The sequence below is a fragment of the Phyllobates terribilis genome, unplaced genomic scaffold (genome assembly GCF_046119375.1).
Source record: "Phyllobates terribilis strain yellow unplaced genomic scaffold, ASM4611937v1 Scaffold_12__6_contigs__length_324123572, whole genome shotgun sequence".
In the NCBI taxonomy this organism is placed as follows: Eukaryota; Metazoa; Chordata; class Amphibia; order Anura; family Dendrobatidae; genus Phyllobates; species Phyllobates terribilis.
Window position 1 is genome coordinate 261,177,530 of NW_027362772.1, and position 27,267 is coordinate 261,204,796.

Sequence of the window (27,267 nt, forward strand, 5' to 3'; positions counted from 1 at the left end):
AACAGGTTAATAGTTGTGGGCAGGTTAATTTAACAGGTTAATAGTTGCAGCCAGGTTAATTGAACAGGTTAATAGTTGTGGGCAGAGCTTCGTTCCACATCAGCTGATAGAGGGAGAGCCTTTCTGTTAAGGTGCAGTTCAGACAGCAGTATAAATCAGAGTGAGATCGGCTCTCCCTACCCCAGTACGACAGCCTCATGTATTTCTAAGCAGCTGTCACACTCAGGACGGGAGAGCTGCCGGGCAGTCCGAGCATTGCGGTCCGATTTATACGGCAGTCTGACTGCACCCTGACAGCCATTATCTACAGGGCATGGGGCAGGTTCAGTCTGTGCACTCGCCCCACACACCCACTCCTGTACTGTGGAAAAATGGACTGTTTTTCATACATTTGTCTGGACCCGGTCTTAGGGTGAAAACCACAGGGCGGGGCGACTTCTGATAGCCGCTGCGGTTTATATACTTGCTCTGTCTGGCCTCAGACTTAGGCTGCGTGCCCACGCAGCGTTTTTCAAGCGTTTATGCTGCGGAATTTGCGCAGCGTAAACGCTTGGTAATCCATCCCCAATGACAATCCGCAATTTCAATGCTCATGCTGCGGATTTTTCCGCTGCGTTTTTGGTGCGCTCAAAAATCCGCGGCATGTCCATTATTTTTGCGTTTACGCATGTGGAACTGCCTTGTCAATGCATTAAAAAACGCAAGGCAATTACGCATGTCCAAAACGCTTCAAAAACGCTCGAAAAACGCTTGCCAAATTCCTCATGCGTTTTTCTGGGAAAGGACATGCAGAAATGAAGCAGAAATTTTCTGCTTCATTTCTGCATCGTGGGCACATAGCCTAACAGTAGGGCAGAGAATTACAGTACTGAGGAGTGGTAATAGATTTGTGGGGTGTGAAGCATGAGCTGTGTGTGTGAGAGGAATAGATATAGCAGAGCTGAGTGTACATTACATGTTCAGAGATGATTGGGTCTACAGCTCCTCCCTGGATGACGCGCAGTCATGTGACTCCTCCCTATTGAAGCCTGAAAGTCGCAAGATTCTATTCGGAACTTTGGAACGTTGTGAATCTTTGGACATGGATCGTCCGTTACTGCGGGGAGTGCGGAGGATTCCAAAACCGCAATGATGAGAATGGTGACATCCCGACTGCGGTCAGATCACAGACGACATGGACGGGCGCTTCCTGGTGGTGGCGCTATCCCTGGTGAGCGGAGGGTGCAGCCTGATTACTGCACATTCCTGGTGCTACATCCGGGCACCCTGCGGGCACAAAGCATAGTATATCTGCAATGTGTCATCTCCCTATAATAGTCACACCCGAATAATTAATGTCCCTGTACCAGAGGTCGCAGCTACTTTCACTTTCTCTTTCTGGTTTTCTGCGCACTTTTTTTTGGCATTTTTAATTATTTTGCTAAGTTGCATTTTTTAATAATTATTTCCAACATTGCCTGATTTGATTGACCTTCTGATTGTTGGGAGCCTATTAATAGCTGATGACTTTCAGGGTTGGAAATATTCCTATAATTTTAGGAAATTGTTCTCTAGGGGAGAAGACCTGAAAGAACCAATAGCTGCTCTGCAGTTCTCATATCCATTATTTACATCCAGGATGACTGATCTGATATTGGTGGGAAAAGGTTTTCGGCGTAAACCTACTGAAAAACACTTTTGACCCCAAAATAACTTCTTTTTTTTTTTTTCTTATTGTTGCACTTCCTCTCTTTCTTCACAGAATTTTTTATTTTTGTGTCAACATAGCCGTATGAAAACTTGTTTGTTTTTTTTTGTGTGACAAATCAAAGCAATTTAGCCGAAATTGTAGCATAAAATAGGCAGAGCGGGGACGTGACGCCACCTCACATCTAATTCATGACACCAAGCTGCGGCGTTCCTTGCACCAGAAATCCTACTCTAGTCGTTTACTGGGATAAGATTTCTGGCATGGCACACACCACTCATCAGACTCTCCTAATTCATTAAGAGGCATGGATCAGGAGCATCTGATTCCAGCATGTCACGTTATCAAGACCGGCGAGAAAATCACTGGTCATGATGAATCGGGGCCGTTGTTTTAAATAACATTATTCACTTATCCATACGATGTGCCAAAAAACTGTCATGTGTGTAGAATTTAGAGGGGGAGAAAAAAATAAATCCATTAAAAAAAAAAACACTTAACTTGTTGGTGTGACCTGGAGCCTAGGAGCTTTGTCTTGTAGCAATGGGTGCTGTTGGGTGTCCTGGATGTCCCCCCTGCAGATATACAATTGCCTCAGCAGTGGTTGGCGCACGTTGCTGCACCTTTAAAGTTTGGGCCCCACTATAAGGCTCAGCGTGATGTGGCAGTGGGCTTCATACAGTCTGATCAGAATGTTAGCTAGGAAGTTTAGTTTAGTTGCAACAGATTAATTTATACGTTTTATATTCAGTCTGTGTGTTTTTTTGTTTTTTTTTTCCTACAAATGTGTTTATTTTTATTTATTTTTGGTCAATACGGTTTGTTGGCTTCTTGGGATGAGCTGTAGTATCCATTGGCGCTATTTAGGGGTACATACGTCTTTTGTTTTTTTTTTAAATGTCCATTTTTTTGGGAGGTGACATGACAAAAATAGCATTTCTGCTATATTTTTGTTTTCCAATTTTGACATTTACTGTATAGTGTAAATATTTGTATAGTTCATTACTTTGGACAATAAAAAAAGGGATGATGTAATTTTTTTTTTTTTTTAGATCTTACTCCTTGCCATTTTTTTTTAATGTTTTAATTAGTTTCCCCCAGGGGATTCAATATTATTTAAGTCTATTGTATAATTGCCAGTTTCTTATGAAGTTTATAAATTGCTAGGAAATCACCCTTCCCCCATCATCCTGTTCCTAATGTCCTATCTGTTGTAGTCACGATTTGATTGACAGCGGCATCTAAGGTTAAGTTCCCGCAATGAGTATTTGGTGCCTTTTTAATGCTGCATAAAAAAAAAACATCTTAAGTTTTTCAGCAAAGTGGATGGGATTTCTAGAAATCTCCTGCCCACTGTGTTTTAATTTTACACTGCGGAAACTGAGCTGCGGTGCGGAATTAATATCTGCAACATGTAAATCCTTCATGTGAAAAATATACGTTTTATATAAAACATGACACTGATAAGAGACAAAAAAACGCAATTAAAATATGCTAGTAGCCTAATTTACCTAACAGGTGCAGAAAATTTGCAACATCAAATACTCATTGTGGGAACGTAGCCTAAAAGGATAAACCGCTGTGATCACAGCAGTTAATCTCAGGTGTTAACAAAAAATTTAGAAAAGTTTTATTGGCTTTGTTTAAAAAAAAATATTTTTAATGTCCATATGGTATTATGTAATGGGGAAAAAAGGCATAGCACATGGGTTCCCTTAAATTCTGTTTTTTAACATCACAAGATAAGTGAATCATTAAACATGTAATTCCACTATTTCTAATAGATTCACAACACTTTGCCCCTGTGGAATCTATTTTGGCCCCATGTCTTCTGCTGTACCTGGGACTATGCATTGAGCGCTGCTGTTGCTCCCTGGTACTTTAATTGACTGTGTGTGTATAAAGCAAGCTGGCAATTAATGTGCTGGGGAGCGATTACAGCAGTGGTCACAGTATACTGAGCAGTGACTGTAACTGTTTCCTGCACCGCCCCAATGACTGGAAGCGAGCGGCTGCAGGGAGGATATAATTTCATTTTCTCCCTGTAGCCGCTGTTCCACTAAGCCGGCCACACAGGATCGTGAATTTAAATGCTTTTTACCTGCAAATTATCCCTTTATCTGCAGGTAAATGGCATTTCTGGACTTAGCGAGTTCCCTTTAAAGGGGTTGTCCATTTCATGAACAACCTCTTTTTAAAATAAATAGTCCTCCCCGCAGGGCATTGGAGTCGGAATCGGAGTCGGTATAAAATGGACTGACTCCAGCTCCTAAAATATATAATAAATTGGGTACAGTAATTCAATGCAGTTTGTGGGGAATATGTTTTCATAAGAATTTGGGAGTTATGAAATGTCCTATTCCTGATCTAAGGGTCTAGACTTTTAGATGAGATGGATCTGTGCTACAGTAAATTTATCACTTAAACATGAACCATGTATGAGGGGGTCTGAGTCGGAGGTTTGGCTTACGAAATCCACAGCCCTGCCTCCCCGACACCACCCTTGTAAAGTAAAAATAACATATACTCCCCACTGGCACTGCTCAACCAATGTATGCGCCAGGTCTCCCGTATCATTAGCTGCAGGGCTCACGTGACATAACAATCAGCAGCAGCTGTTGGGTTTGTCCAAGGGAAGTAGTGAGTGTGAAGCAGCCTGATAGCTGCTGATTGTTGTGCTATGTGAGCCATGCAACCAATATTACAGGACATTGCATTGCTGGAGCCTTGCCAGTGAAGGAGGTGAGTTGTGTTATTTTTATTTTACAAGGGTGGACAACTTATTTAAAAAATAAAAAAGGCGTTGTCCAATTTGTGGACTACCCCTTTTAAGGATTATTCTCAATTCTTTTACTTAAGGGAATCACACACTCCTCTAGTTAACTGCTATGTATGATCACTCTCACTTGCAAAAATAGACCATTCCAGTTAAGTAAATTATATAAAAGGGGTTCTCTACTATTAGAAAAGTCAACTAATCAGATAGTAGTAAAAATACAAAGAAAGATAATACTCGCCCTCCTTTGGTCCAGCGCCGGCTCCCTTCCCCCTTCAGTGGGGGACGTCCTGACCACAACGTGCGTCACTGAGCTCGGCAGCTTGTGCCGTCAACAACTGGAGAGCTGCTGATCTCAGTGATTGGTTGAAGCGTGGATGCAAAAAATATATATATTATTCGGTAGCACTGAATATGCTAATGAAGCAGGACTGGTTTTTGCCTTGGACTTTTTAATTACATTTCCCTGGGTGTGATCTGCAGCAACATTATGTCAGATAAAAGTTTTTTGTTTGTTTTTTTTGGCTTTTTTTTCATGACCAACATTACCAGAGGTGCACAGATCTTGAGATATCAGCGTGGTCCAGACAGTCAGTGCCAGTTTATTCCTTACAGGGTTATTACCATCTTTATGAATGGATTCTGTCGCCTAGAGCTTGTAAGAACAAGCACGTTTGCAGTTTACTGTTTAATACAATTTTCCAACTTTTTGAGATATTAACACTTTTGTTTAGATCTCGTTGCCTAGAAAACCGTGCTGCAGTGACCCCGGCCAGCTTCAAAGCAGCGCTTACAAGCTCAGTAGAAGAGAATTTGTAAGCACTGATCATGTTCGGCCACAGATGCTTGATGGCTAGGACACAAACTGCAAAAAAAAGTGTTAATATCTCAAGGACAACTGAAAATATGACCAGTCAGTAAATTGCAAAATTACTGCTTGTAAAAACAACTATCTGACAATATCCATCTACAAAGATGGAAAAAAAACTCAAAAGGGGTTGTCGGGTCTTGTGATGAAAGTCTGCAGTCTGTGATAAGAGACTTCTGCATCTTTGCTGTGTGCGCACTGCACACTGTCGGGATTCTGCAGTGTTGACAGGGAGAGCGGGTGGTTACGTGACCACAAGTATGTGATTTGCATACGTGCGGTCATGTGCCAACTAGACTTGCATTACCTTGCTCAATACAAATGAATAGGTCAAGCACGTCTAGTTGGAATGTGGCTGGAAGTATGCAAATCACAGACTTGCAGTTACCTGACTGCCTGCTCTCACCGGCAACGCGGGAGAATCCTGACAGATTGCGGTGCACATGCTATAAGGATTTAGAAGTCTGCAGTCACATAGAGTGACTGCAGACTTTCATCACAACACCTGACAACCCCTTTAAGGCTGTGTGCACATGGAATCTTTTTGTTGAGTTTTTGAAGCAGAAACTGAGCGGAAACTCAAAGTTTTTGAAGAGCTTTGAGATTTGAAGGAATCTTTGGAGAGTTTCTGCTCCAAAAATTCCTGAATAACCTCTGTTTGCTCATAGCCTAACACAGGAGAAGTTTCCTATATTGGCATTAATGGTCTATATGAAGGGAGGTTGGTTTTGCTCATATCAGCAGCTGTCAGCCAGACCCCTGATTCTTAGCATTGATGAAGTTCCATCACAGGAAACTTTTTTCCTATGTCCAGCACAGGGCTGAAGTGGAAGTCCCTTGACCAAGGCTGATAATAAGCGATTGTGACAGGAATATCCCTTATAATGTATCCTACACTATGAAGAAACAGTGTATGGAGTCCACAGTCAGGATGAGGTTGGCAGCGGCCAGAACCTTCCCTCCGTGTTGACGGAGCGACTTATAGGATGGGGGCAGCGTAGTATAATCACCGGATCGGACCACATGTCGGTGATGTCTCCTGTACGAGATGCAGCCCCTTCCTGGTAATATAGTCACAGTTTACTGTCTCCTAATTACATAGTTTACCCTTTCTCTTCTGTTTTTATATTTTAGCCGATATTCATGATGAACATTATTTCTGCTTGCCTTCCAAGGGAATACATAATCAATAACGTCTGCTGCCCGATGTGTGATAAAGGTGGGTGGTTCTGCGTTTCATAATGATTTTCTTCTATTCTGTATTTTTACGTGATGTTCACTTTACAAAATCTGTCTGTAAATCTAATATATAAAGCTGTGTGTGTGTGTGTGTGTGTGTGTGTGTGTGTGTGTATGTATGTGTATGTCCATGTCCGGGATTGGCATCTGCACCGTCGCAGCTACAGCCACAAAATTTTGCACAGTCACACGTCTGGACCCCCCGAGAGCGTCATAGGCTATGTTGTAAGTCGAAAATTTAACCCCGCGCGTTCCAATTCACCAAACAATTTTGCCCCTATCTACATAATGGGGAAAAAGTGAAAGGAAAAGTGTTGGAGGCAAATTGACAGCTGCCACATGTGAACAAGGGAGAATTAAAGAATGAGAGCGATGGCGCCAAAGCTTATATACCGTATAGTTGCTAAGGTGGGGCCCCGACATGGGATACTCATACTCACCACACACGGGGATATGAACACACATAAAATGCGCCACACACTACCACGTGCTTGAACACATATACCACCCTCGGCACACACAAAACTCATCTAACAAAGCTTTATCAGGCTGCCAATAGCAACCAATCACAGCTCAGCTTCTATTTTGCTACTGCTAATTAATCTGAGCTGTGATTGGTTAATATAGGCAACAAAGGAGATTCTCAGTATAATAAAGCTTGTGTAAGGTAATAAGATGTCAGTTAGGGTGTGCTGGTGGAAAGGCTGATGTCAGTCACATTACTTCTATGTGAGAGCATATAGAAACTGCCAGTTACAGACTATTTTTACCACAATAATGTCTCATAAGAAAAGGAATTTCAGCTGATGCAAAAAGAAAAGCTGCATTACGGGCCAATGAAAAATGTGAAGACCGAGAAACAAGGCTGACACACATGAGAACAGCAGCTGCTTCCTCAAGGGCCAATAAACTTTCTGAGCAGAGGGAAGCGAGGCTTGCAGACAAGAGAACAAGAGCTGCTTCCTCAAGGGCCAATGAACTTTCTGAGGAGAGGGAAGTGAGGCTTGCAGACAAGAGAACAAGAGCTGCTTCCTCAAGGGCCAATGAACTTTCTGAGCAGAGGGAAGCGAGGCTTGCAGACAAGAGAACAAGAGCTGCTTCCTCAAGGGCCAATGAACTTTCTGAGGAGAGGGAAGCGAGGCTTGCAGACATGAAAACAAGAGCTGCTTCCTCAAGGGCCAATGAACTTTCTGAGGAGAGGGAAGCGAGGCTTGCAGACATGAAAACAAGAGCTGCTTCCTCAAGAGCCAATGAACTTTCAGAGCAGAGGGAAGCGAGGCTTGCAGACATGAAATCAAGAGCTGCTTCCTCAAGGGCCAATGAACTTTCTGAGCAGAGGGAAGCGAGGCTTGCAGACATGAAAACAAGAGCTGCTTCCTCAAGAGCCAATGAACTTTCTGATCAGAGGGAAGCGAGGCTTGCAGACATGAAAACAAGAGCTGCTTTCTCAAGAACCAATGAACTTTCTGAGGACAGGGAAGCGAGGCTTGCAGACATTAAAACAAGAACTGCTTCCTCAAGAGCCAATGAACTTTATATCTATTTGTTTTGTGGTTTTTGTTTGGAGAATAAATTTTTGTTAACACATTCTATTTTGCTAACAGCAGTCATTAACCCGGGCGAAGCCGGGTAGTACAGCTAGTATTAAATATTGTGTAGCTTTAACTGATTTGGCAACTAACTGCTGACATTTCGGAAACGCAATAGACCGATGTGTAATGGCATGTAAAGTGGTGAAATGCCCCATTCCATATCAGATGTTGGTGCGCATAGATTCCTTGCATGCACACTGGACACAGCTGGATTTGCGTCTATAGTTCACAAGACGGTTGCTGTCGTATTATTTACCAAGCCAGTGGCCATTACCATTTAGGCATCTATTATGGATACAGCATCTGTCATACCCAGTATTTACACGCAGTACCCATGGGCTTATGGACATCAGCGTGCTTCCTGGAATGAGAAAAGTAGCGTTTTATATGACATTACACTTCAGGAGAACCTGTCACCTGCTCCAAAAATTGATAAAAATGCTTTATAAAAATCCCTTATCTCCCCTGACTCTGCCTCTTTTTTCCATTTTTCGATGCGTTGCTTCATTGCTGAGATATTCACTTGTTTCTTCTGGAGCGCAGTATGTGAAATCTCTGTTTGCAGACCAACTGGGCGTTTCTTTAGAGTCTTCTCTGGGGGTGTGCACTTTCACTCTTCCCTCCCAAACACTGCCAATCACAATAGGATTGCTAGATCAGCTGCTCAGCTGTGATTGGTGGCGTCTGGGAGGGAGGGGTGAAACTGCACACCGCCAGAGAAGACTGAAGAAATACCCAGTTACGCTGCAAAGCAGAGATTTCACATACTGCACTCCAAACCAACAAATGTGAATATCTCTGCAATGGAGCGATGCAGCGCAAAACAGAAAAGAGCATCAGAATCAGGGAAGATCAGGGATTTTTACAAGTTATTTAATTCAGTTTTTTGAGTAAGTGACTGGTCCTTAATAAGTTTATTGCATTTTTTTTTAAACTTTTGTATTTTTCTTTATTTTTTCTTTATTATTTTTCATGCATAGAGTTTGAATTAGTTGCATGTCACGTATCCAATGTTTTTCTGTACAGTATGCAATGTCGCACACCGAGAGAGAGAGAGAAACTGCAGCTGCATCTCCCTCCTCCCTGCCCTCTATTTACTGTATTACTACAAATGAATATTTGTGGTGAGTGAATATGTTCAATAGCCTCTGCGTTCAGGCAGGGGAAGAGAATACAGACTGCTGAAAGGTGAGGAGGACGCCGCTGTAATCTACGTTATATATTCATATAATTTGTGCATACATAGTAAAGTCTAAGAATATGGGATATTTAAGCTGGGAAGTACAGTAGATCTGCCCTTTTGTACAGATTGAATATATATTATCAATTTACTAAATATATATTCTACTTTTAATCTGCATAAAAAGGTATTTCTTCTTGTAAATGCATTACATCTTATTCATTGAGTTATTGCCAGTTTTATTTTCCAGAGCTGCAAGCTTTAGTGCTAAATCCCGTAGCTGTAATGGTAATTGATGTCGAAAAAAAAATTCCTTAATGACAAATACTCGGTGAAAAGACAATGCTTCTTATGCTCTTAAAAGAATAAGACTACCCACGTTACACACTCTTTAACAGACATAGTCCTCTTTCGTTATTGATTAAGCCAAAAAGCAGGGGTGGCAAACAGCTAGTAGTCTTATGTAATTCAATAGAGCACAATGTTTACAGAAGGACAACCCTCCCCCCTTACTTATACATGTTACCTGTGAATCAGCAGGACTGTTATAGTGGCATGTAAAAGTTTGGGCACCCCTGGTCAAAATTACTGTTATTGTGAACAGTTAAGCAAGTTAAAGATGAAATGATCTCTAAAAGGCCTAAAGTTGAAGATGACACATTTACTTTGTATTTTAGGCAAAAAAATGTCATTTTTTTACATTTTAAAAATTACAAAAAGGAAAATGTGCCATTGCAAAAGTTTGTGCACCCTTGGAGATTTTTGTGCTCAGATAACTTTGACCAAGGTTTCAGACCTTAATTAGCCTGTTAAGGTTATGGTTTATTAACTATCATTGTTAGGAAAGGCCAGATGATGCAAATTTCCCAGCTTTATTAAAGCCCAGCCTTCTCTAACCTTGCTCAAAAAAACAGCAGCCATGGGTTGTGCTAAGCAGCTACCTAGCACTCTGAAAATGGTGGAGCCCCACAAAGCGTTTTCAAGTTGCCCTTTCCTCAGTTCGAAATGTAATTAAGAAATGGCAGTTAACAGGAACAGTGGAGGTCAAGATAAGGTCTGGAAGACCAAGCAAAATTTTAGTGAGAGCTGCTCGTAGGATTGCTAGAGGCGCAAATCAGAATCCCCGCTTGACTGCAAAAGATCTTCAAAAAGATTTAGCAGACTCTGGAGTTGTGGTACATTGGAGACACATGCACAAATATGGCCTTCGCAAAAGAGGTTTTCTTCTGATGACTGTTCCATGTCCTCACCATAAAAGTCAGCGTCAGAAGTATGCAAAACAACATCTAAACAAGCCGGATGCATTTTGGAAACAAGTCACGTGGACCTATGAGGTTGAAATAGAACTCTTTGGCCGCAGTGATCAAAGGTACAGTACAGACCAAAAGTTTGGACACACCTTCTCATTTAAAGATTTCTCTGTATTTTCATGACTATGAAAATTGTACATTCACACTGAAGGCATCAAAACTATGAATTAACACATGTGGAATTATATACTTAACAAAAAAGTGTGAAACAACTGAAAATATGTCTTATATTCTAGGTTCTTCAAAGTAGCCACCTTTTGCTTTGATGACTGCTTTGCACACTCTTGGCATTCTCTTGATGAGCTTCAAGAGGTAGTCACCGGAAATGGTCTTCCAACAATCTTGAAGGAGTTCCCAGAGATGCTTGGCACTTGTTGGCCCTTTTGCCTTCACTCTGTGGTCCAGCTCACCCCAAACCATCTCGATTGGGTTCAGGTCTGGTGACTGTGGAGGCCAGGTCATCTGGCGTAGCACCCCATCACTTTCCTTCTTGGTCAAATAGCCCTTACACAGCCTGGAGGTGTGTTTGGGGTCATTGTCCTGTTGAAAAATAAATGATGGTCCAACTAAACGCAAACCGGATGGAATAGCATGCCGCTGCAAGATGCAATGCTGTGGTAGCCATGCTGGTTCAGTATGCCTTCAATTTTGAATAAATCCCCAACAGTGTCACCCGCAAAGCACCCCCACACCATCACACCTCCTCCTCCATGCTTCACGGTGGGAACCAGGCATGTAGAGTCCATCCGTTCACCTTTTCTGCGTCGCACAAAGACACGGTGGTTGGAACCAAAGATCTCAAATTTGGACTCATCAGACCAAAGCACAGATTTCCACTGGTCTAATGTTCATTCCTTGTGTTCTTTAGCCCAAAGAAGTCTCTTCTGCTTGTTGCCTGTCCTTAGCAGTGGTTTCCTAGCAGCTATTTTACTATGAAGGCCTGCTGCACAAAGTCTTCTCTTAACAGTTGTTGTAGAGATGTGTCTGCTGCTAGAACTCTGTGTGGCATTGACCTGGTCTCTAATCTGAGCTGCTGTTAACCTGCGATTTCTGAGGCTGGTGACTCGGATAAACTTGTCCTCAGAAGCAGAGGTGACTCTTGGTCTTCCTTTCCTGGGGCGGTCCTCATGTGAGCCAGTTTCTTTGTAGCGCTTGATGGTTTTTGCAACTGCACTTGGAGACACTTTCAAAGTTTGCCCAATTTTTCGCACTGACTGACCTTCATTTCTTAAAGTAATGATGGCCACTCGTTTTTCTTTACTTAGCTGCTTTTTTCTTCCCATAATACAAATTCTAACAGTCTATTCAGTAGGACTATCAGCTGTGTATCCACCAGACTGCTGCACAACACAACTGATGGTCCCAACCCCATTTATGAGGCAAGAAATCCCACTCATTAAACCTGAAAGTGCACACCTGTGAAGTGAAAACCATTTCCGGTGACTACCTCTTGAAGCTCATCAAGAGAATGCCAAGAGTGTGCAAAGCAGTCATCAAAGCAAAAGGTGGCTACTTTGAAGAACCTAGAATATAAGACATTTTCAGTTGTTTCACACTTTTTTGTTAAGTATATAATTCCACATGTGTTAATTCATAGTTTTGATGCCTTCAGTGTGAATGTACAATTTTCATAGTCATGAAAATACAGAGAAATCTTTAAATAAGAAGGTGTGTCCAAACTTTTGGTCTGTACTGTGTGTAAAATATATATAGTAACATAATATTTTTTTTTTTTCTTAGAATTCATAAGAAATGTGTCATCTTTAACTTTAGGCCTTTTACAGTTCATTTCGTCTTCAACTTGCTTAACTGTTCACAATAACAGTAATTTTGACCAGAGGTGCCCAAACTTTTACAAGCCACTGTATTTTTTGAATTTGTATTTAAAGTTTGGATAACATTTATTGTATATAGCTGTCTAGCTGAATCATGAGTAACACGCATGAATAAGGGACGTGCGACGTGAATAGTCTTATTCCTTTAAGGCCACGGCCACACTATCAGTATTTGGTCAGGATTCGGTCAGTATTTTTTCTCAGGAGTAGGAGCCAAAACCAGGAGTGGATGATAAATGCAGAATCGGTGACTTGTTTCTATTATACCTTTTCTCTGATTGTTCCTCACCTGCTTTTGGCTCCCACTCATGAGAAAAAATACTGACCAAATACTGATAGTGGGGCCGTGGCTTTAGAGCCTATGGAGTGTTGCCTTTTCACCCAATATTAGTTACTAAGGATTTATGGTCTGGCCGTTGATGACCTGATTTTGGGTGTTTGCATTTTTTCGTGGTGTTAAACTATCGCTTGTGAAAAAGAAACTTATGCAATATCTAGCAATAAACCTGTTGACTGTCCAGTGGCAGCCAGCAGTGTGAATGCAGCTCTGGACTATAGGACAAGCTGCACTTGTGAATGTAATGAGTTACAATGTTGCACAACTTTACTCATCGCTTTCTCCAGATTGCATAGTATATAACTTTGTTCTCTCGTGTTCTCAGGTTGTTACTTTGTGGTTCTTTTTTTTTTTTTCTTTCTTTTCTTTCAGGATCCTTTGTGAAATTTCATTGCACCAAAGAGTTGAGTAGCAGCGTCTGCGTAATCTGTGCAGAGACCACATATATGGATCATCCGAACGGGCTCACCGAGTGTTTCCGATGTAAAGATTGTGACGGTGGTGAGTGCAATAAAAGTATCCGGAATTATAGAAAAGTTTGTTATCGCTGTGATGGTGCCCATATGTCCAGCCGTAGTGTGCCACTTGGCGAGCCATGAAAACTTGGAGCGGCACTGCCATCACTTCTCTTAAAAGGGGCACTTCAGAGCTCCGCACTCAGGATCAGTGGGGGTCTCAGCAGTGGGACCCCAAGCTATCAGTCCATGATCCCCTACCCTGTTATTGTATGAGCTGTAAATGTGAGTCCTATACGGCTTCTTCCCGCTGCCATCCTGACCGTCCTGTTGCTTTGTTTTTCAGGGGCCAATCTCATAGTAAAACAGAAGTGTACAGAATCTTCTAACACGGTTTGCGAATGCTCAGCCGGTCACTTTTGTGTGAACCCAGACTGCGACATATGTCAAGAGCACAAACTATGTCAGCTCGGTCAATATATAAAGAAGCCCGGTAAGGACATTACTGTGTGTGACTGCGGCAAGAAGTGTATAACAGTGCTGTCCGGCTATAGGCAGGGAACCTGCACACAAGGCTGTGGGGACATCTGTGTTGGAGCGGTCAAAAAATAATACAACGTGCTTTGATATTGTGGCCCATAAAATGGCAGACAGTATAACGAAAACAAAATCGACCCCCATTGAAGTTAATGAGATCCATAAGACGTCCGTGATGAAGTGGATCCAACAGTCACCATGTTCTTTTGTTCCTCTCTCACAACAAAGCAGAGCAATGGAAATTATCTATTGGGCTAGGCCACTCCAGGACCTTGAAATGCGTCTTACGGAGCCACTCCGTAGTTGCCCCTGCTGTGTGTTTCGGGTCACTGTCATGCTAGAAAACCCAGCCACAACACCTCTTCAATGCTCTTATTGAGGAGAGGAGGTTGTTGGCCTATATCTCGCAATATATGACCCCATCCATCCTCCCTTCAATACGGTTCAGTCGTCATGTCCCCTTTGCACTCCCATAGTATAATGTTTTCCCCACCATGCTTCAAGGTTGGGACGATGTTCTTGGGGTTGTACTCATACTTCTTCTTCCAAACACGGCGAGTGTAGTTAATACCAAAAAGTTTTATTTTGGTCTCATCTGACCACATGACCTTCTCCCATGCTTCCACTGTATCATCCAGATGGTCATTGGTGAACTTCAAACGGGCCTGGACATGTGCTGGCGTGATCAGGGGGACCTTGGGTGCCCCGCAGGACTTTAATCCATGACAGTGTAGTGTGCTACTAACAGTAATGTTTGACACTGTGGTCCCAGCTCTCTTCAGGTGTGGCGGGATCGTGACACTATGTAATGTAAGTCTATACCAGTTCAGGAAATATCTTAATTTCTCTGCTTGAAAAGTCCCAGGTAGATTCATTTTCATTTAATTCTTCTGTTCTTTTGCTTTCACTTACACTTTCGAACTTCAATGTTAAATGTTCCCTTTAATTAAAAAGTGTAAAAGTACCTAGCAATCTGCAATTTTCTTCCTTACTAAACAACTCATTTGTGATACCTTTTGATATGTTATTTGTGATCATTTGGAGGGAGGTAGGGTGCAGACATTTCACTCAACTTTCTGCTAATCATCCAGTTGAAGCCCATTACAAATGGCTTCTTTCGAATATGAAATGACTGATAAATGAGAACAATAGATTGCACTCTGTGCTTATAGTCATGACTTATAACAGAAACTTGAGTCCGAGAAAATAAAGTACAACCCTTGCACATACACTTTATTTAAAGGCTGCGATCAGATGAACGTCCACAGCTTGGTCCACCCATCTGCATCGCTGCCGGCCATTTAAACAGGCGTGCTGCGTTTTTTGGTTTTGTTTTCCTTGTGGGAAATCGTAGTATTAATATTTTACTCTATACGCTTAGAAAATCAAAATTCAGGTTTTCATTTTATAGAATAAAATAATTAACATTAAATATCACAAATCGGAGGGCGCTGCCCATATATTGGTTTATAAAGATTTCTACTCTCATTTGGAGCAAGAGCAGAGTGAGAGCTGATAAGACGTCTGCAAGTCATGGCGTAAGGAGACTCGTATGTCATGTAGTTTGCAGGTCTCTGTGCATGATCCTGATAAGAGCCGAGCCATAAGGGCTTGTAAATAAGTCCATGTCGCTCTACGGCAGAACGGGGCTGATCTATCTGTGCCCAAATCAGTAGTACAAATGAAAAGAAGAAACTTTGTAATACAGTTGGGTCCTGAAATATTTGAACTGTGACACAAGTTTTGGTATTTTATCTATTTATCAAAACGTATTCAAGATACAGTTATATAATCAATATGAAGTTAAGGTGCAGACTGTCTGCTTTAATTTGAGAGTGTTCACGTCCTAATTGGAGTAAGGGTTTAGAAATTACAGCTCTTTAATATGTAGCTGCTTCTTTTTAAAGGGATGAAAAGTAATTGGACAGTTATCTCAAAAGCTCTATAATGGGCTTTTCCCTCGTTAATCCATAATCAATTAAGCAGGTAAAAGGTTTGGTACTGATTCCAGGTGTGGTGTTTGCATTTGGAAGCTGTTGCTGTGAACCTACAACATACGGTCAAAGGAGCTCGATGAAAAAGAAACAGACCATGATTAGGCAGGAAAAAAAGAAGAAATTCATCAGACAGCAGAAATGTTAGGCGTGGCCAAATCAACAGTTTGGTACATTCTGCAAATAAAAAAGAGCACATTGGTGAGGTTGGAAATTCAAAGAGGCCTGGACGTTCATGGAAGACAACAGTGGTGGATGATGGCAGAATTGTGAAGAAAAACCCATTCACAACATCCATCTCCAGGAAGTAGGTGTTTCACTATCTAAGTCTACCATAAAAAGAAGACTTCATGTGAGCAAATACAGCGGGTTCACAACACTGTGCAAACTATTAATTCTCCTTAAAAATGGAAAGGCCAGATTGGATGTTGCCAAAAAAAAATCTAATGAAGTCAGCCCAGTTCTGGAAAAGCAAAACTAATAAATCTGTACCAGAATGATGGGAAGAAGAAAGTATGGAGGACGCTTGGAACGGCTGATGATACAAAGCACAACACATGCTCTGCAACACATTGTGGAGGCTATGTGATGGCTCGGTCATGCATGGCTTCCAATGGCACTGGGAAAATGACCCAAAACATATTGAGAAAGTATCCCAGGAGTTTTTTACAGCAAAGAGGAGTAATATTCTGCAATGGCCCAGTCAGTCACCAGATCTCAGCCCCACCGAGCAGGATTTCACATGCCTAAGACAAAGCTTGACCCACAAACAAGGAACAACTGAAATCAGCTGCAGGAAAGGCCGGCAAAGCATCACAAAGGAGGAAACCCAGCATTAGGGGAAGTCCATGGCTTCTGGACTTCAGGCAGTCATTTCCTGTAAAGGATTCTCTACAATGTATTTAAAAATTAACATTTTATTCATGATCAAGTGAATTTTTCCAATTATTTTTGAGCCCTTGAAATGAGGAGGCTTTGTAGAAAAATGTCCAATTGCATCTCAGTTGTTTAATTTTAAATAAAAAAAAATAGTGCCCTGCAGAGCTGAAATCATGAAAATTCGTTCACTGTTCAAATAATTCTGGACTTAAGATATACAAGTTATCAGAGAAATCCACTTCTTTCTCCTCCTGGACTGAGCTTTCATTTTCAAAATTCTCAGATCACAGGTAAAATCTGTCTTCAGTGAATGCAGAGGAATCGTTACTGAGATGGATGACAGCTGGAGCTCAGTCATTCTACTGCAAGGTCCATAGAACTTTGTCACTGCTTCTAGCGCCTCGTCTCTCCATAGATGTCACGCAAGGTGTGGGAAAGACTAAGTGCAACACAAAGGGAAGAGAAAAGGGAGCCCAGACTCTAGGGAAAGGGGGGAGTGGAGACCTCCTAGGTTGACCTAGCGTCACCCTGTCTCCACTAACGTCCCTATATTGGTTCTTTACCAATCGCCAAACGCGTACCTCGCCCTGTCTTTCCTTTGCGTTAGGCTCAGGCTAGGGAAGGGAGGGGATGAGCCCTAGTCAATCCTCACTGAACACTAAAGACGGCAAACAAGGGAAAATCACTTAGCTTTAGCCGACTCCAGACAAATGCGCACATGTCCTCTAGCACCAGAGAGGAAGAAGTACTGCTCTTGCTCAGGCCTTCATAAGGGGTAATGAATATCGCCGGCACCTCTCTCTGGCACACAGCAGATATTTACACACCCAGGCCAGGGTGTTAATTAGCCAGAGAAAGGTAGCCGCTGGGTCTTAGAGATACAGCTTCTAAGAAGTTGTCTGTAATGCCAAACGGAGAGATCTCCTGCAATCAACTTCAGGGTGACTGAAGTTTCTCTTATCTGAGAAATTTGCTTCTTTCTTCTCCTTTAACAAAGTTGCTTATTTTCATATTTACTATTTTTTTTTTTCTATAAGTAAAAATTTAAATGCCAGCTACTCTTTAAAGGAGGCTTGTCTTGAGGTTTTTCATATAGAAATTGTCTACCAACTTTTATCTTTGATATCAGTGTTGCAACCTTTTCGGAAGATTACATCTTCTCCACATACCTACGAAGAAAATGACATTATCCACACAATCTATTTAATTCTCGCTCCTGCACAGTCGAGAATAAGAGCTGTGCAGGTTGTGTTGATATCAGCATGTGAATCTAGGCTGGAAAGATGGCTACTTGCATAGAGAGAGACAAGAGGCGCCGAGCCCTGTCCGGAGATGCCCATCAGACCAGACAGCTGTGATTGCCATACGGTGCGGGAGAATTATAAACGGCATTTTCCTAGGTTTGCCAAGGAACTGGGCTCTTGCAAGAACGCTGTTAATGAGGACGGAATGGTGATAAATAGAATTTATATAGAAAAACCTGGTGACCAATTCCCTTTTTAAGCAATATCCACAGAATTTGTTATGAATATTTGATGGGTGTCCTCTATATTCGATTTGTATTTGAGCAAGGACGTGCACTTAATCATTTTTGGAGTTGGGTGATGGGGGCCACATTCTTGAAATAGATGCCAGTGAGACCCACATCTGTATAACAACCTCGGGATACGCCATAAATATTAAAGGGAATCTGTAAGCCGATTTTGGTATGTAATCTGAGAGCAGCATGATGTAGGGACTGAGACCCTGATTCCAGCTATGTTACCTACAAGGCTGTTTATTGCGATTTCAATAAAATTATTGTTTTATCAACAGGAGATTATCACTACAGGACTAGGTGTCTCGTGCCTCCTAGGCTAACCACACCCCATCACTGATTGGCTGCTTTCTGCTTATGCACAGTGTAATCAGTGGTGTGGGTGGGGATATACGGGGCTCAGCCCAGAAGTAAACGCCGCCTGGTTCGGTTGGCACGGAGGACCGACCTGGACCCTGGACCCGAGTAGTTTTCATTCTTTTTGTTCATCTCTGACTAGGATCTGACACAATAGTTGATGCAATTCAGATAGTGGAGAAATAAAACTGAGGTTTCCTTCATATATCACACGCAATATGGCTGCACTTTGCAGAAAAGGAACTCCAATTACAAATGCCAAACCCCAGACATGTGCTCATTCTAATAGAATAATGGCAATAGCTTTTTTTTTTTTTTTTATTGAAACCAAAACCTAAAGTTGTAATGAAGAAATCTTTAGTAATACTTCGGAAAGTTGCAAGTTACATTTCCCCTTTACCGAAAAGAGAAAAAAAAAGGAAACTACTGTTTGACCGTTTATTTTGAAGTCCGTTAATTGCACAAAGAAAAGACTATAATAGAGAGTTGAAACTCTTCTTATAATGATGTAACGGACTGCGGAGGATTCACACCGTATTTCAGTAATAAAAAATAGTGATCATAATGTAAAGTCCTTAACAACGCCATATTTTCTTTTTCTTAAACAGGGACTCCGGTAAAAGACACGGAGTGTGAGATATGTCCGGAGGGTCATTACAGCGATAGAATGAATGCAACGCAATGTTCTCCATGGAAGAAGTATGTTGTTTGTAGTTTTTTTTGTTGTTGTTGTTGTTTTTTTCAGAATTAACATAATAATGGGTCACATAATAACTTGTGGCCGGGCGACTATAGGATTGTAACCATCGTAATTTCGGTTGTTTCTGCAGAGATCAAGCAGTGTTTTATCTCTGCTGACTCTGAGCGTGCAGAAAGTTGAGTAATGTCCCGATGTCGGCCAAGTAATGACCTCTGATCTACTATATTAAAGAGGTTGTCCATACATCAACGAGCTATAATGGGGGGCAGAATAATTGCTAATATGGTTCCTTTGTCCCCCCGTATACAGTGCATGTTATCTGCAGCCGATCCCCTTCGGGCGATGGCTACTGGTAATGATGACTCTTACACATGCTTAAAAGATCCTATCGCCCAGCGAATGAGCGTTGTACTAGTTTGTCTTGTGATTTTCTTATACATTGTTTACACCGGTAGATACTCACTTTGTGTAAAAGGACCAGAAACTGTTACGAGACCCATCCTGTGATGACTTGTCCCCCCTGGGAACAAAAGGATTGGATGTTAAAATGAATATGCCCGACCATTTTGCCTCGAGGCCCCCTCTCCCCCATACACATTAAATCTAATTTGAAGGACCAAACTAAAAGGGTTTTCTAATTTATCTTAAATGTGTTGGGGACATGATTTTGTTGCACTTTCTAACTTACAATCCCAATTTCCAAAAAGTTGGGACACTGTGCAAGGTCACGTTCACACGTCTGTATAAAACCAGTACCAGAAAAAACGATACCGGTGTCATCAGTGTTTTGGATCAGTGTGCCATCAGTGTTTTTCTGGTATGGATAAAGAAAGAATGAAATTACAAACATGTACATGTTAGGGGTCATAAGATTTAAAGAAAACCAAAATGCATTGATTTCTAAACCTCTTATCGCCATATTTTCTTGACAACAAAGCATAGAACACAGATCAGAAGGTGAAAGTTGTTGGGACATTTTTCCATTTAATTTGAAAATAATTAACTCATTTAGAAACAAGTGGCAGCAAAACATCATAAAAAAGAGGCTGGAAAAGTAGTTGTAATCAAAAACAGCAAAGAGTGTTTTCCACTTGGTCACACGTCTGTGGGAAAAAAAAGGCATGTTAGAGAGGCAGAGTCTCTCAGAAGCAAAGATGGTCAGAGATTCACCAATCTGTGAATAACTATGTCCATGTGCATAAGAGACAAGGTTGATGGTCAGCATTGGATGCTTGTGATCTGGGGACCCACAGGTGATGCTGCATTAAAAACAGGCATAATTCGAGAAGGCTGGTGGTCAGGTCTGGTCTCATGCTTCTCTATCAGCAGTAGATGCAGCCTGTGAGGAAGGATAAGAACCTGATAATGCCACAAAATCATGTCTTATTTAATAAATTAAATACCAATCAACCAACCCCTTTAAGAAATTGCTTTTCTGTCTTCCTATGTTTCCTACCGACTTCTTTTTTTTATTTCTATGACTTCCATCCTTTGGTTGTCTTTGCACTTTTCCTGAAGGGTTTTTATGGCAGCTGTCATTTGTTGCTATGTATAATGTTGACTGTTTTTCTGTATGGGCCCATAACCCTAGGTCACCATTGCCCTCCCTATAGCATTTGGCAAAAATCCATCAGATGCCATATGGTAATGGCCTCTTATATAACAGTACCCTTCTCTGTTCATATTCCATGCCTCTGATTGCTGGGTGGTGGGTGCCTGGCATTATCCGGGCAGACTTCTGCACCTTCATCTCCATCTTCTCATTCCTTATTCCATACAATGTTCTTCTTCCATGTGAGAACTTTCCTACATTCTAGATGAGCTGCTCTCCTGCTTTTCCTAGAACTACTTTGCATGTTCTTGAATTGTAAATGAAGCACAATATAGACAGTGTTCACCATAATATAAGAATCGTATACATTTTATGTTTTCTGCAGGTGCGAGGAATTGGGTCAGATTCTAGATAAAGAAGGAAATTTGACCGCTGATTCTATATGTAAAGAAAAGAGAAGTCACATTGCAGCCGGAATAGCATTAGCACATGTCTCTCTACTACTTGCAGTGATAATGTATGTAATCAGAAATCCTATTTATAAACCAGGTAAGTCAAGTCTCCATGTTGGCAGCACATCAGGGCCAGGTTCACACATGGAGGATTTGTTGTGGGTTTACGATGCGGATTCTGTATCCGAAATCTACAACAACCTACAGTGCCTGAGATGGGGGTTTAGGAAGCGTGCACTTCAGAGCCGATTATTCTGCTATAGATTTCCCTTATTGTTCTGTAATAACACCTTCCTGTTATCCCGCTGAGGGTATATAGACGTTATTTGAAGAATTGCCATTTTTGATCCCAAGGATATATAAAGTGGCTGCCTATTCACTTTATACTTTACTCTAGTATTGGGGTCCCACCAGTGAGACATCCACCCTTCCCCTATAGCAATCATCCTTCGGTCTCACAAATAAAAAAATAAATAAATATTTTGTATACTATACAAAAATACAATATGGAGATGTGAGCTAGAACGCTCCGCTTATAATGGAGCAGAGGCCGCTCATTCCCACCACTGCTCCATTCATTATATATGGAGCTGCCAGAGAAAGCTGTAACTCTACAGTCTCCGCCAGTCCCCTAGACAATGAATGGAGCGGTGGTGGGACAGTCCGATCTCATTCCAAATAGTTCAGTGCAGCTTCCCATTTGCGTGTTTTCTATCTTTCTCCGCCCTCTTCTTCATTGATTGACAGTTCTGACTTAATAGGAATCAGGGAGCACTGGAGATAGTAGCTCCAGAAGGTGGACTGCTTCACCGAGCACCTGTGCTTTGTTTGGACAGTCATTCTATGCTGACCTTCAATGATGACTTTCCATTATATATGGAGTATCGGTGGCCCCAACAATCTTTTATCTATCTGATCTCCATTCTGTCTGTATGGTACATAACATATCTACTCCCTATGCTTTTTTTATTTAGAGATGAACACACAAGACGTGCAGGACGATGACTGTGGAAAGCCTCATCAAGAAGAAAACGCGCAAAAACCAGTCACTGATTCTTCTCCATTAAAGTGATATTTCTCAGTGGCATCTAAGCCCTTACAGTAGACGAGCACTTCCATTACTTTTCAGCTTGTGCTGTGTACACAGAGGACGTTGTCAGAGGTCTTCTCATTATTTGAGCACATGATTACAATGGGAGGTAACGCCTCGTATAGCTGGAGGCAGGTCTACCAAAGGAGACCTCCACCCCCTCCATGCATGGCACTGTGGAGCCTGCATGTGTCACAGAGCATGCTCATAACACTCCCTTATGAGCCAAAGCCAGAGAGTTCTGAGTTATGACAACTGGTGTAAAGTGAAAATGATCCGGTCAATAGCAACCAATTATATTCCAGCCTTCATTTTTTTTAAGAAACTTCTTGGAAATGTAAGAACGTTCCACTGATTTTCTTTTCTCTTGGCTTGCCTGTTTTGTTTTTTTTTTCTTCTCCTTTTCTTGTTTCAATAAATTCCCAGAGTCGTGTGCAGGAGACTGTATGGCCGCACTTGAGTCTCCAGGCAGCTCTTATGTCAGACGGATTCTTCCATACCAGCAATGCTTCTATGTTCTGGTTTGGCAGTCAGACAAAGGTGGGATGTGACGTCACGCGCTGCCCGTTGCTTGCACGCTGAAGTCAGCTGCCGGCTTCAGAAGAGGATGTTGCGCAGTGGGGGAGCAGAGGGAAGGCGAGTATAATGGTTTATTTTTTTGTATGCATTAAAGAACAGTGGCAGAATGAGGGACATATACCAGGATCGGAAATATATATACAATATATATCCAAGTTGGGACATAGGATAAAGTACATATATACCAGGGAGGGGGTGCAACTGGTATGTCCTTTAATAGGGTTTAGAATGCTACAAGGACCCATACATCTGACCAAGGGGCCTAGGACCAAATGTTGCACCAGGGCACTTCGTACTCTAATTACTCCACTGGGTAAGACCCCCACCAATCCTATCCAGTGGACAGGAGATTCTTTTTGTAGACCAGAATACGCCTATAACCTCAATTGTGTAGAAGTAAATATTCAATAATAAGAAATTCAACCATTGGTGAAACACTGGCTAGACATTTCTTACAGATTCGCGTATTTCTACTTTCAATATTTTCCCAATAATTTATTTAAAAGTTTATTTTTCCATATTGAACATTTTCTGCCTGAAGTTGTAGTGGTAGAAAGTAGGTGGACTCTTTTTATCAGTGCTTTCATGCCGTTCTGCTCTTTCACTGCTCGGAGTAGTAGTAGTGAATGACTTCAGTTGAATCTGGTCACCGGTGGTCTGTGCAGGGGTGGTCCCGTCCATGGTGGACAGTGATCTGCCCCAGATGCACTGGCAGGTTTCTGGTGGACAGTAACTTGCTATAAGAGACCCCGGTGTTCAGTGGATTTTATCTTTCTTATTGCGCCTCGATTGCTTATCCCGTATAACACACGGCTTCATAGAATGAACAGAAAATCTCCTGTAATTCCTGTATAATTCTGGTATTCATCAAAGGGAATCTGTCATCAGAAAATTTCATAGTTAAATTAGATTTTCAAGATGTATGTATCTTAAAATAATCCATAATTTAAAAAAAAAAAAAAAAAAAGTTGTAGTTTTCCATATCACTTTCTGTTTTAGGGGGTGGAGGGGTAACATCCTGCAGTTTTCACACTAGACACAAGGCCTAATACTAAACTCCTACTTCCTGCTCTGTACAGAAGCCTTTTCAGCAGTCTCATTATCATCCTAGACAGGTTAACTGATTAACTTTATACTAAAGATCTCCCAACACATTCACTCCCAAGACCAAATCAAATCTTATTTACAACTGAACAAATTGCCTCCTTAAGTAATTTCAAAATAAACTCCCACAAATCTGAGTTGTTGAATATATCATTACAACCAACTTTGTATCCCAGTTATGCTCTTTTCCGTTTAAATGGCGCTCTGATTTCCTCACTTACTTGGGCATAAAATTAACCGCAAAAACATCACAATTATACGATGCTAATTATAAGACAGCTTTACATAAGACAGAACTTGATCTGGAGAAATGGAATAAACTACAACTATCTTGGCTTGGAAGGATAAATGCAATTAAAATGGATCTTCTACCACGCCTCTTATATTTCTTCCAAACAATCCCCCTCTTCCTTCCAGCCTCCTTTTTCTCCAGACTCAAGAAGGCAATAACAAGATTCATCTGGTCCAACAAACGCCCACGCCTATCCTATTTTTTACTATGCAGATCAAAACAGGCTGGAGGTTTGGGTCTTCCGGATTTTTCTCTCTATAATTATTCTTCGCTCGGAAACCTGTACTTTAGACCTATTTCACCATAAAAATTGCAAGAAATGGGTTGACTTGGAGGTGGCTCCCTCTCAATATAATCCTTTGGCAACTTTATGGTCCGGAAGAAAAGCCGACGAACACAGTGGCACTCTCTCCTTTCTCACTAGGAACCTGGTCTTATTCATCAGACATAGGAACAGAACACTTCATATGTTGTCCATACCAGGCCCATTAACACCAATTTCCGACAACCCAGCCTTGCAGGTATAAAAAAACAATCTTTCTTAACAAACACAAAGACAAATATCCAATTGTTTATGATTACAGAGACCACTCCAAAATGAAAACATTACAGGATATATTCTCTGGAATCGAACCTCCAGTAGGCTCATGGTTCTTCAAGTTTTATCAACACGATATCTAAGCAGATTAATATTTTTAGGCCACTCACTTTTGAATCCCAATGCCTGATGAGGAGCCCACCAGACCAGACCATCTCTCTACTATACAAGAGATTCCAAGAGAATCAAATTACATCACATGATCCCCCTTTATTCTTCTCAAAATGGAAGAGTGACCTGGGAAAACCCCTATCACCTGAGGACCGCTCTAAGATTCTCCTATTCACATTAAGATCCTCACTGTTCAGTATCTCAAGAGAGAAGCTACAAGATACTATCTCGGTGGTAGAGATGTCCATCCACTATTCATTCCATGTTCCCTACAACTCACATGTTAGAGATGTTGGGAGGAAAGGGGCTCATACTCACACATATGGTGGTCATACCCACCAATTAAAAGTCTATGGTTAGCAATATTTGATCTATGCAACAAAATGTCCCTATACAAAATCCATCCTACTATGGAATTAGCCTTACTATCTTTATGTGACATCTCCATCTCCAGATTTAAGAAAGGCTTACTTAGAGACTTCCTCACAGCTATCAGAAATTGAATCCCCCGCTACTGGAAACAAACAAACCCCCCATTACGCCCTGATTTTGTATCCAAACTTAATAATATTCTCAGAATGGAGCAACCGATCGGCCAAAGCATTGGGAACTCCGATAAGATATATAACACCTGGGCGCCTTGGATTGCATTTAGAGAAACTTCAGAACTGACCACCAGGTTAAATTAAAATTGAATAGCAATTGTAGCATTTGCTCTCAATATTTAGCATTTATAGGTATCCTTTCAAAATAAATCACATCTACATACCCATTTTAATGTGGTATTATATAAATCTGTCTTCACGAAATTAAAATAAGACCTACATGAAGAGAAACCAATTCCCCCTCACTTACTCTCTCTACTTATCCCATCACTCCTAGTTTGTTTTAACCCGTATATTACTCTTCTTTTTCTTTCTCTACCCTTCTCTCTATAAGTTACATGTGACTATTCATTTACGTTATGAGCTATATAGATAATTTGCTTAAAATTTCACTGTTACCACCTAATTGTTTACAAGCTCATTTCTGAAATATTTTGTTATGTGATTTAGCGATTCTAATACGTTGTCAAGCTTTTTGCAACTTTGGATGTATTTTCTAATATGACAATAAAATTCTGATTTACAAAAAAAACAAAAACCTCCTTATATAGTAGATCACACAGGATCCACCATTCACAATAGATGTCACAAATTTAAATAATACAATGTAAAATTGAAATTCTACCTCCCCCGCTGCAATTTTTTTAACCATTCTCAATTGTTTAATTGACACTTGCATTCTGCAGTTTGATACAATGACAATATCACATATGTATATTAAATATTTTTAAATCTTTATTATATTTACAAAAATATGTGAAAATTATTATTACAGAGGGAGCGCTCTACCTCTGTCAAACTCCTCCTGTGCCGCTATCACAATTATGCGACATAAATGTCACAAACAGTGACAAATGAGAGGTTAAACTGCAGGGATCAGTGAGAGCGATGATCCCAGCACTAGCTCTGCTATGTAGATCAGTTGTGCGACTCCGACTGATCACAGTGGTACCGTAGTAGTTCCCATTCTATCAGTATGACGGATATATACAGTACAGACCAAAAGTTTGGACACACCTCATTTAAAGATTTTTCTGTATTTTCATGACTATGAAAATTGTACATTCACACTGAAGGCATCAAAACTATGAATTAACACATGTGGAATTATATACTTAACAAAAAAGTGTGAACAACACAACTGATGGTCCCAACCCCATTTATAAGGCAAGAAATCCCACTTATAGGTGTGTCCAAACTTTTGGTCTGTACTGTACATCAAATCGCACTAAGTCTTAAAGACAAATCTGTTTTTATTTTCTAAGTGTAGAATATATTCTCCCTCATCTCCAACAGCAGCGGCAGAATTTGCTTTAAAACAAGCACCTAAACATAAAAAGAAAAACCTACTGACTATGATAGTTTTGTGGGCATGCTCTGCAACCTGTGCCAGCAGGGGGAGCTGTGACCATCTCTTATTGTTTGCAGTGTGATCTGACTCTATAAAAGAGATGTTACCTTTCATTGTAGTCCTGCCTTTGATAAATTGTACACGGCAGAAACTGAAAAACAGGAATGGTCAGCCTATTATGAGTGCCTATTGGACAGTGTAAAATAAATCCTATTTCAATAATATCCATTAAAATCGTTTTCTTCATAAA

The 27,267-nt window shown here is 41.1% G+C and overlaps 1 protein-coding gene across 1 annotated transcript; it reads left to right on the forward strand.

Moving 5' to 3' along the window:
* Positions 1 to 977: 977 nt before the first annotated feature.
* Positions 978 to 27,267, forward strand: TNFRSF14 (TNF receptor superfamily member 14). The gene is made up of 7 exons (XM_073656919.1): positions 978 to 1,210; positions 6,466 to 6,550; positions 13,197 to 13,325; positions 13,626 to 13,772; positions 19,192 to 19,282; positions 21,221 to 21,384; positions 22,262 to 27,267. Exons 1-7 carry the CDS (start codon positions 1,175 to 1,177, stop codon positions 22,357 to 22,359), a joined length of 750 nt encoding a protein of 249 aa, XP_073513020.1. The 5' UTR covers positions 978 to 1,174; the 3' UTR covers positions 22,360 to 27,267.

Bases quoted from the DNA above. Each gene is read 5' to 3' on its own strand.
- TNFRSF14 (XM_073656919.1), top strand. From the start codon at position 1,175: ATGGACGGGCGCTTCCTGGTGGTGGCGCTATCCCTG. The intron at 1,211-6,465 runs GTGAGCGGAGGG...TTTATATTTTAG, and splicing joins TGGTGGTGGCGCTATCCCTG to CCGATATTCATGATGAACAT. The intron at 6,551-13,196 runs GTGGGTGGTTCT...CTTTTCTTTCAG, and splicing joins CTGCCCGATGTGTGATAAAG to GATCCTTTGTGAAATTTCAT.